The sequence below is a fragment of the Xiphophorus hellerii genome, chromosome 5, assembly GCF_003331165.1.
Source record: "Xiphophorus hellerii strain 12219 chromosome 5, Xiphophorus_hellerii-4.1, whole genome shotgun sequence".
Classification (NCBI taxonomy): Eukaryota; Metazoa; Chordata; class Actinopteri; order Cyprinodontiformes; family Poeciliidae; genus Xiphophorus; species Xiphophorus hellerii.
In genome coordinates, this window is record NC_045676.1 from 7,282,412 (window position 1) to 7,292,821 (window position 10,410).

The 10,410-nt window shown below is 36.5% G+C and overlaps 1 protein-coding gene and 1 long non-coding RNA gene across 3 annotated transcripts in view; one reads left to right on the forward strand and one right to left on the reverse strand.

Annotated features, from left to right (window-relative positions):
- lcor (ligand dependent nuclear receptor corepressor) overlaps positions 1-9,022 on the reverse strand; it is a 208,563-nt gene extending 199,541 nt beyond the window's left edge. The window contains exon 1 of one of the 2 annotated variants that reach the window (XM_032563380.1): positions 7,604-9,022. In XM_032563380.1, the coding sequence (XP_032419271.1) occupies positions 7,604-7,700 (97 nt within the window). In that variant the 5' untranslated portion in view covers positions 7,701-9,022. The remainder of the gene's footprint in view (positions 1-7,603) is intronic. The other variant, XM_032563381.1, reaches the window with a different exon arrangement.
- Positions 5,969-8,958, forward strand: LOC116720278 (uncharacterized). The gene is made up of 2 exons (XR_004339362.1): positions 5,969-7,304; positions 7,409-8,958. It is a non-coding gene; the product is annotated as an uncharacterized LOC116720278 (long non-coding RNA).
- Positions 9,023-10,410: the final 1,388 nt, after the last annotated feature.

Below are 10,410 nucleotides of genomic sequence, written 5' to 3' on the forward strand. Positions count from 1 at the left end.
TTTTGCTTTCACACTGCATTGTGTCAAACGAACCAAACCCTTTAAAAAACCCGTTCACCTCCTTGCCTTGAATCAGAACCACTGAAGGAAGTGACACAAAAACCTCTGAAGACAACTCAGAGCACAACTTCCTTCTTCACAAAATGTGAACAAAAATGGAGTGGATCAGATTTTCGCGGTTGTAGAATTTCTCTTTTGTCTATAGTAAAAAAAAAAAAAAAACATGAGCCCACCAACTCCCACCAACACTAGACTTGGGCGTTTTTTTTTGGTTGCATTTACCCAGAATGCCTTGCGCTGTGGTCCACTTCCTGTTTTTGGAGCGGTCTCCAGTCTGCTTTGCGTTCACATATGCAATCGAACCGCTCCAGAGTTCACTTCAACCGAACCGAGACAAAGGCTTGATGAAAACTAGAGGTGCACCGATTTATCGGTGCCGATTTCCTCAATTTTGGGAGATTAGCCAAAATCAGAATCAGCATGTCAGCCTTTTGAAAGATAGACGATTGACCTGAAAACTGCAACCAGAGTTCGATATGTAATCGGAGATCAATTGTGTATTCACACATCCTGAAACGAACCGGACTCTCTAGGCAAACAAACTGGAGTTTGATTAAAGAGGACTAAACAAAACTGGTGTGAATGCACCCAAAGTATCGAAGTTTCCTGTTAGTGAGTGATGGAAGGATGGAACATGATATGAACATCTGCAGTAAAGTGGTTGGCAAAGCTTTACATTTATCAATCCATCTACGTTCTGAGCTTCACCTCCAGTCGTGAGAAACGGGTCGTGACCTAAAAACGAGATCTGAAATAAGTTCCCTCTAGAAAGTGGCTGGATGAGGAGCAACATCAACTCTGGGAAGCTTAAAGTCTCTGCTTCTCCGCAACGGGTGGAAGAAAAGCAACATCTAATGGCGCTAAAATAACTTAATACAGATTAATTTATTGCTATTAGCCAGTTTTTCTAGTTACATTTATGTGAGCAACTTTTTCTGAAACATTGTACTTCCAGGAGTATTTTTACTATGTTGTACATTTTACTTTTATTTGAGTAATTTTATTTTTAAGTATTGCTACAGTTACTTGAGTAAAATTTCTGGATTTTCTACCCACTGAATGAAAAACAAACATGTTTAAACCAAAGATTAACCAGACAGACACAAACCTGCAGTTTATGTTAAACTTTCATGAGTTTTTTATTTAAAGAAACTGATTTGGAAACATTTTCTTTTGCCTGATTTTGTTATTTTTTTGTTACTTATAGGAATTGTTGTCCTTAAAATTCAAAAATTTTAACTTTATATTTTGGTCTGCCTAATGATGTGATTTTAAAATTTAAACAGTTAATAATTTAATCAGTTGCTCAGTACTTTTTTTTACTCTTACTCGAGTAATTTCTTGGCTACTTTTTACTCTTACTTGAGTGAAAATATGTTGAAGTATTGCTACGTTTACTGGAGTACATTTTCTCTGCTAAGATCAAACATATTTTCTGCAGCATGTTCTTTGATGAAGTTTTTTGAGCTTAAATAAAATATCATAAAGATTAGGGACATAAACTTTGATGTATAAAAGCTGAATAATCTCCTAGCACAACTTTTCTTTCTTATTTTCCTTTGAAAGCAGAAGTTCAAGTCAAAACTCTGCATTGACAGGCCAAACTTCAAAGGAAACCAGGAATCATTACGAGCCAGAAAAAGCCGGATCGTTGCGTCTCTTTCTGCAGCATAACGAGCCGATATCAACTGGTTAACTAGTTACGCTGCAGCTGTTCTGCGCTTCGTTTGTAGCCTGGCAACCATAGATTTAAATTAATGTTGCACCATAATAGTGATGGGTGGCGCTTAATGACTGTTTGGGTTTTTCACAAACAGAGCGAGAGGAAATTATAGTAGCCTATTGGCCTCTCAGGGTAAAAAAGTTATTGCAATAAAGGATGATGTTGTTTTTAAACCATTTTAAAGTAATAATGCAAGAACACGTTCTCTCAAAGATCAATAAACGTTTAACACTTTAAGTGGAAGACATTTTAAAATATAGAAAATAAACGAAAACAACAAATAAAATGAATTTGTTGCAGAAAAAATAGAGCTAGTTGAGACCAAAGATTTAAAACTTTTATCATCCAGTTCTCAGGTGAAACAGAGAAAAATTATAAAATTATCTCAAATTATTTAAGCACAAACACTTTTTTAAATATACATATCTAAATATCACATAAATTGCTTTATTTTTTATTTTATTTGTGTATTAAATGTCTTAATCTGGGACTTGAGTTTGAATTTCACATCACAAACAAGCAAAGTTGGTATGACAATAAAAAAAAGAAATCCTTGAAATGATTGAGCTTGTTTTAATTTATCATGCAATTAATTGATTTATTGATTATTACAACAGACCTATAGTAGCTTTTTTTCCACCCAGCTGATCAGCAGTGTGCAGCAGTAGCTACTCTAGCTGGCGTTGGGTATCGTTTATCATTTATTGTGATAAATTCCTCATTATTATAAGATTATTTATTTATCATTGACATGATTTTAAAATACTCTCAGTATTGTTGTAATTGATTGTTTTTACTATCAATAAACATCCAGACATTTTAAAACATGATTAAATACAGTTACTGTGAGCAGCTTAGTGATACAAATTACATTTTTTTATGTGATTTGTGTCCTAAAGAAGCAAATTATAAATACTTTTGTTTTTCAAGAGCAGTATTTGTGTTTGTGAGGCTAATAATAATAATAATAATAATAATAATAATAATAATAATAATAATTGCTGCCCAATGCAGTCATAGTAAGTTACCTAAAAAAGAAGTAAATAATTCTTATTGTCTGTCACAATAACAAATTGCTGGACAATAAATTGTTCCAGTACTTATTGCATTAAACGATAATATTGTTATATTGAGACCAATTAAGTAAAATATTAGCAATAATGGCATAATAATGCAAGAACACATTCTTAAATATCCATAAACTTTAAATTCTACTGAACGTTTAAAGACTGGAACTGGAAGACATTTTAAATATCCAAAACAAATAAACACAACAACAGAACCAACAAATCAAATGAATTATGAGTCTCTGTAAACAAAATTATCCTTCAAAAAAAGGTTTGGTTGAAACCAAAGCACCAAAATGAAGACTTCTGTCGTCCAGTTTTTGGTAAAAATAGAGAGAAAAGAGAAAAACAATAAATCAAGCAAATGAAAATGATTGAGTTTTTTTAAATTTATCATGCGATTAATTGATTTATTGTCACTTTTATTGTTAAAATATGTTAACAAAGCTTTTAAATCCACATCACTCGCCTCTAAATCCATCATCACCTGTTGATGCAAGACCTTGAAACCAGAAGCCTAAAACGACCAACATTTTATTCCGTCTATTTTTTCCACAAAACCTTGCAGTCGAATCACAGCTTGAAATTCCAACTCATGACTAATAACTTTCAGACATCCAGACATAATAAGTCTCTTTCTTTTAAGGCTTTAATAAGAGCAAGACCAAACTGTTGCTGCTGTCAGGATCTCGACCCAAGGCGGTCGTAGTATGTTTGGTGAAGTGCAGCGAGTAAAAAACCAATCTGCCACTCACACCTCTCCTTCACAGCCCGTCTCTCTCCAGCACTGCCACAACCTTGCAGCAATCAAATTAGCTACACTCTCTTACCCAGAATATGTGGCACAGGAATGAGCAGTCTGACTATAATTGCTACCAACTAATAATGTTAACCTTTCTCTGGTATATGGGCCCTACTTTATTATCGGTGCAGCGCGCGGCGAGCGCGACAAGACTCGATGTGTCGACAAGCTGCAATCTCACACACCACCACTCTTAATAACAAGGCTCCCAGTAAACGTATACCTGCACAAATGTGTCCTCATGCCACTGGTGTCCATTGATGTCGCTGCATTTCTCTAACATGCATGTTCAGTAATTAAACCCAGGGTTTGTCGGCATGGAAACGTGCATAAATTGTAAATATAAGGAGAAGTAAGAGATGTACGCTTCGTGGCATTCACAAGAATATCAACAGCACAACAGAGATGTGAAAATAAACTTTTACAGTTACATGCTCTATAAAAAGACATTTTAGAGGCTTTTAAATATCAAACATTTTTTACGTTTTACAGCAAAACATCATTTAGTTGTGTGTTGACCAGCAGATGACAGTAAAGTTGAGATGTTTATAATTGTTGTGATATGAATAAATGTAGACAACAAAATTCTTAACTACCATTAAGATTTGTAGTAAAAAATGTTTCTGTGTTGAAGCAAAAATTCAAGTTTGAATCCAGTTTTTACTTTACTACAATGCTAACACTGAACTCAACAGTCTTCCTTTAAAAATAATTCAAAAAAAGGTAAAAAAAATAAAATTCTTTTAGACTTTGGTGGACAAACCAAATATATATGTAAAATGGCTTATTTGTTCATAAAGTTGTATAACTTCCACCTACAAATATGAATTATAATCTATCCAATTAAAAATAATGCTTTTTTTTAATCCATTTGTTTTATCAATGAGCTGTTTATTTTTATTTTTTTCCTACTATGGCCTAAATGTATGTATTTATATCTATTTTATTTATTTAATTATACTGCAGCCTACTTAGTATTTCAGGAAATATAAGATTTTAGTAATATTTAAGTCAATGTGTATAAATAATAATCCTTATGCTGAAAATCATGTGGCTCAATTAAAAACAATGCAGTTCTGGTAAAGGAGAATATTTTATCTTCTTCCTTGTGAGGAATTAAACTAGTGAGCTTTGTTAAAACTATGCTACAGATTAAAATGGATTACATGAGTTTTATAGTGGCTAAATAAAATAAATAAATCAGTATTTGGTACAATGCCAAAAGAATCACAGTGTTATTTTTGTAGAAAAGTAAACAAAGAAAAAGGTGGTTCTTAAATCAAAACGTTGACCAGAACCTGCTCTACGTGGTAATCTAGAAAACTCTGACTTTCAGCTCAACAGACCTGGATTAGCCATTAATCTCACTACCTCAGATTAGCTCTCAAACAAACAAACAAACATCATGTCAGGCTTCAATCCCACCACCGATACCTGCTGCAGTCGCCGAAGCTCTCGGCCTTAACGCTTGACAAACCGGAGAATGTCAACAAGCAGAGTCCTGAGCTTCACACGCGGCGCGATTAGATTACAGGCCGGAGCGTCCAGCTGTGAGTTCGTTACTGGGCTTTGTGGTACTGGAACACCCTGTGGTACCACTCTGATACCACTGTACGGATTAAAGCTGCACAATAGCTATCTTGCAGCGTATTCGTCATATTGGATCTCCACTTAACCGTAGAGGATGTCATGTGCCGTACTATAATCTCGCTCCTGCAGGGACTTCAAATCACACTGAATTGGCTGAATAACATTTTTTTCCCCACTGGTTGCATGGTCCACCCCGTTTTGCCAGCAAGTGCATGTGGCAATCCTTCAAACTGAGCAGCACATTTTTTAAGAGGACCAAAGTCATCCTTAGCTCCTGTTAGCACAACCCCAGTGACCCACTAAATCATTTAAACAGCGCTAATCACAGCACACTAAAACGAAAGGAGGAAGGCAGTGCAGAGAGGACATATATACAGCTCTGGAAAAAATTAAGAGACCACTTGAAATGAGCAGTTTGAATAAAATGAACTTCTGACAACATGTCTCTGAAAATCCAAGCAAAACTTTACTATTTGTTTTCTCAACATAACAAAAAAAAGATGCAAATAATGCAAAGAAAATAAGTTCATATTCATTTAGAAGCAACAATACTAACGTTTTAACTCAGGAAGAGTTCAGAAATCAATAGTTGGTGGAATAACCAGAAGGTTTTCAGTGGGGTTCAGGGGCAGAGGGCTCTTCATTTTTTCCATTTTTTCATTTATATGTGTGTGTGTGCATGTGGGGGTGTGTGTGTGTGTGTGCGTGTGTGGAAGGAAAAATTTCAAATCATTTTGCATGGTAAAAAAAAAAAGAAGAAAAAAATGTCCAACAGGAAATTACGCTTTAGTGGCCCCTGCCATAAAACAAATAATAAAAATAAACGTACACCAATAAGATTTCTCCATGTTTTCCAACAGACAAGTGAGGGGAATAAAAACAGCTCTGATAGATCTAGACGCTTTAAATCCAACACAAAAACATACTAAATTACTGTCTATTATGTTTAAACACCAAACATGGTGACATTTAAACACATTAGGAGAGTCGATCAATTCAAAGTCGGACAATTTTAAACTTCAGCTGACTGATTAATGCAAAATAGTGGCTTTGTTTTTTCTGGCACTTGTGACATTTTGCAGCCCGTAAAATGAAGGTCATAGATTCCCAAAAACACTTTCACTTTCAAACACCAACATCTCACCTAGTCGCACGTCATCTCAGAAATATTTTTCAAAAAATATGTCGACAAATAAGCAGCGAATGTACCGTGCATCATCATCATCATCATCATCATCAGTAGTCACGGTGGGTTCTGCTTCCCAAACCACAGATTAGGAGTGAAGAGACAGGGCAGCGAGAGCACTGTTTGGATTATAATCTCACCAAAACATCAGGGAATGTCAGCGTAACCAGATTAAACAGAGCTAATGAAATACATAATGCATGTGAGATCTTATGGGGAGGAACTGAGAGATGAAAGATGGCTGAGGATTAGGGTGGCAAAACCTCCCAAAATAAAATCCAAAAGAAGCAAAGGGCAGAGCAGGAAAAGGTCGGGAACCCCTGCGCGCTTTTCTTTTTTCCTCCCTCAGATGGACAAAGACTGACACACACCTCTCCTTTCATTCAGTCACTTGTGTTTAATTTAATCCAATCCACAGAGTTTCATACTGCATCCATCAACAAGTCTTGGTCAAAAAAGAAAAAAGAAAAGCGAACCCAGAAGGGATTTTTAGTTGTTTTTTTTTTTGTTTTTGTCTTGTAAGCCACGTGTGCCTGAAGATCACTTCACCCTAAAAATGATTTTCACTGACATTTCCCCCAATGCAGCAATGCGCGCTCCCAAAAGCCGATTTCCAGGGGAGGAGGGGGAGGGGGCAGAGGGGGGGGCGTCCTCCTGTTTGGACACGGAGCGCGAGCGCGCAGCCCTCTCAACAAAACTCTGCGGGGGCGCGCGTGAGCGGGCACGGGTCAGCCATTGGCTGAAGCGCAGCTCCATGTGCACACGTGACCTGCACTGCTTAGCTACAATAAATAAACTGCTACGAGGAGCAAAACCAGTTCAAATTGCCTCTAATTGATGCAACTTTCACTGGAGCAACGGGACGGAATTAAAAAGGTCGCAAATGAAGCGGCGGCAGGTGAAACGACCCGGACCGGGTTCTGGGTGAAACCGAAAACTTACAGCTGAATACATTTTTTTCCTCTCTCTCCTTTGGACAGGTCCGGTGGCAGGCGGAGAGCGCCACGCAAAAAGGAGAAAAAGCGCTTTAGAGACAGCCATTAGGTTCGCCACTCCACATTACGGTGCCGGTTTTGCGCTGTCCAGGCTCCAGCTGAGGCAGCCGGAGGAAAACACCGCCACCGCCACACACCACAGCCACACACACGCGTCCACACTATTCCAAGCGGGCTTACCTACACAGTGAATGAGTTTGTGCCTCCAAGAGTCAAGTTCCTGCCGAAAGCCGCGCCTCTCTATCGTGCATTGCTGCCTTTTGCACAGACTCGCCATTTTCTGTCGGCCCCTCCCGTGGGCGCGCACATACTGCTGGGTGCTTCTCTGCGCGCACGTCACCGGTGGATTTTATTCTAGGGCTGGGTGGAGAGAGATATGAGGAGGACGGGGCTGCAGCATCCCCCTTTCTATGCCGCTGTTTGTCCCACCCACCTAAACTGCCCCCTCCCCTCCGCGTCTCAGCATCTCTGCACGAGGATCGGCTGCCATTGGCTGCTTCCGTGGGATGTTTGTTTTAATGTACAGCCACGGAGTGTGCCACATGGGCGCCCGTGCGCAAATTTTCTCTTTCTTTTTTTTGGCAAGGCTTAAACCTGCTGCATGTGTGCCAAAGGGCGAGGGTGTGCCGTGCCGGAGATTTAAAATAAAGTGTGTGCATTGTTTAAATCAGCTGATGGGTTACACTCTACCTGTAACCCATCAGCTTCCACTTTCTCACGCAGGGAAAGTGGGTGCGTGAGAAAATATGTCGCACCTTTCCGAACAAAAACTGGGCAGTAAAAGAGAAACAAAAACGAGTTAAAGGCAAAAATGTAGACAGGACACTTTAGTGGGAGGAAATATCATAACTCCACCTGTAATTAGTTATTTTATGATGGTCTTACATGCATTTAGTGTAAAGCATATTTACAACAACAACTCTAAATATATGACCTTTAAACATATACATTTAGATAATGCATTGTTTTAACTTCGTCTGCTTATTTAACTGTAATGTTTAAACTTTGAGCAATTTTGCACTTTGTTGTCTGAAAACGTTCCAACTATCTATAGTAATATTAATTACATACTTTTTAAAAAATACAATGACAATTGCTTCACAAGATAAAATTTAAACAAAGACATGTTTAAGTAGAAAAAACAGGGAAAATTATGTGAAGTAGTAAGAAAAACTTAATTATTGTATATAAAATGATTATTATTGTTGTGGGATTAATTTCAGACTCTGAACTCACCAATTACACTTCTTGAAACATCATCTGTGTTTGGACATCGTGGCATAAAAATGTTTACAAATGAGTCCAATAATAGCAGTAATAATCATTAAAAATAGTAAATCATATTCATTTTGGACATTTCAGAAATAACCTACAAAGAGCTTCAGAGTATCTCATAGAAAATAAAAAATATAAAAGTATAACTTTAAAAGCAGAGGCACAAGTAGATTAATTATTTCATTTCCCTTTGCGATCAATAAAGTGGCTTTGAATCGAAATTAACTGAATTAAAACAATCAATAAAATACAATTTAATACTTACATCTCAATTAAATGTTATTTTTCATTTCAATGTTAATGTATCTGCAGTTTATGTCTTTATGGAACATATATCTTTTAACTTTGCTTCCTTGTAGCATTTATTTTTATTCCTCATCAGCATTAAAGCAGAAGTAAAATAAAATATATTATTTTAACTCAAGTGTTATGACTTGCTCCAGTTTTCTCAATTTACCTGGAGAGGAATTACTGACAGAATCCATGAAAATATTTTCTTACCATCCTCAATACTATGAATGCTGCAGGTTAATGCAATAAAACACCGATTGGACATGTTTACAAATGGTAAACAAAAATAATCTGTGAAGTGATTTCCAAACTATCTGAAATGAACAAATAAACAACTTATTGCTCCATCATTTAGTTTTTAAACGACCTGCAGCCAAACTGGGCATTCAGCTCATATAGTGGCATGTATAAACTCTATTTCCAGTTTAAAAATCAAAGTTAAAAGCATCTAATATGTTCATATCTGAATTCGCAAAGTCTGAATAATTCAAATGGGATAATTATTAATTATTGTATCATAAAGCACAGTTGGTTTGTTCTTTTATCCACTTTTTGTGTGGTCAGAACAGGTCAGAACAACAACACTGAAGTCTAAATTTCCATCTTTAATTTGGGAAATATCAATAAATACATATTGAATAGTCAATAATAGCGATTAAGGTTTTGGTTTATTCTTTTCCAAGCCAAGTTTGGAGAAACCTCAACTGTACAAAATAATTATTTCAATCTGGCTCAAGCACTAGCAGGGTCGGGCTAGTTTTTCTTTTATTTGTTTTTTACATTGGAGTAAAAAATTTAAAAAAAAGAAAAACATAATATTTCAATGTTTAATCAATTAAGCGAGCCAGAGACTAAAGACCTAATTGTGGCTCCAGAGCTGGTGGTTTCAGATCCCTGGAATACCAGATTAAATCTGATCTTTATACTTTTAAAGCTAAAAGTTTATCACCTTAATTTTTGTTAAACTAAAACTGTGAAGGTAGAGGATTAAACAGTTTATGTGCCAGTACATAACAAATACATTTTGTATTATTTCTTCAGTAAAAGGGCCATAAAAGAGGCCAGGACCAGGGGCACAGGCCCCCACAGGCCCCCCGTCTAGAACCACCCATGTGTTCAAGTTGAAAATTTAATAAAATGATTTAAACCTACAAAACCCAAAGCCACTGGTTTAAAACAAAACATCAGCACACATTTGACATAAGGCTGATTTATTAAACCCAAATATCAATGTAAGCTAAATTAGGCTGTTTAACTGAGTATTTTTAAGATGTAAAACATATTTATGGACTTTAGGACTGCTTGTTTCATCAACTGTGTAGTAAGTTACAAAACTACAGTACTCCATTATCATATTGGTATTCTATAACTACATTCATCCTTTTTAGATGCCAGAACATAAAGTCTATTTCAGCGAATAT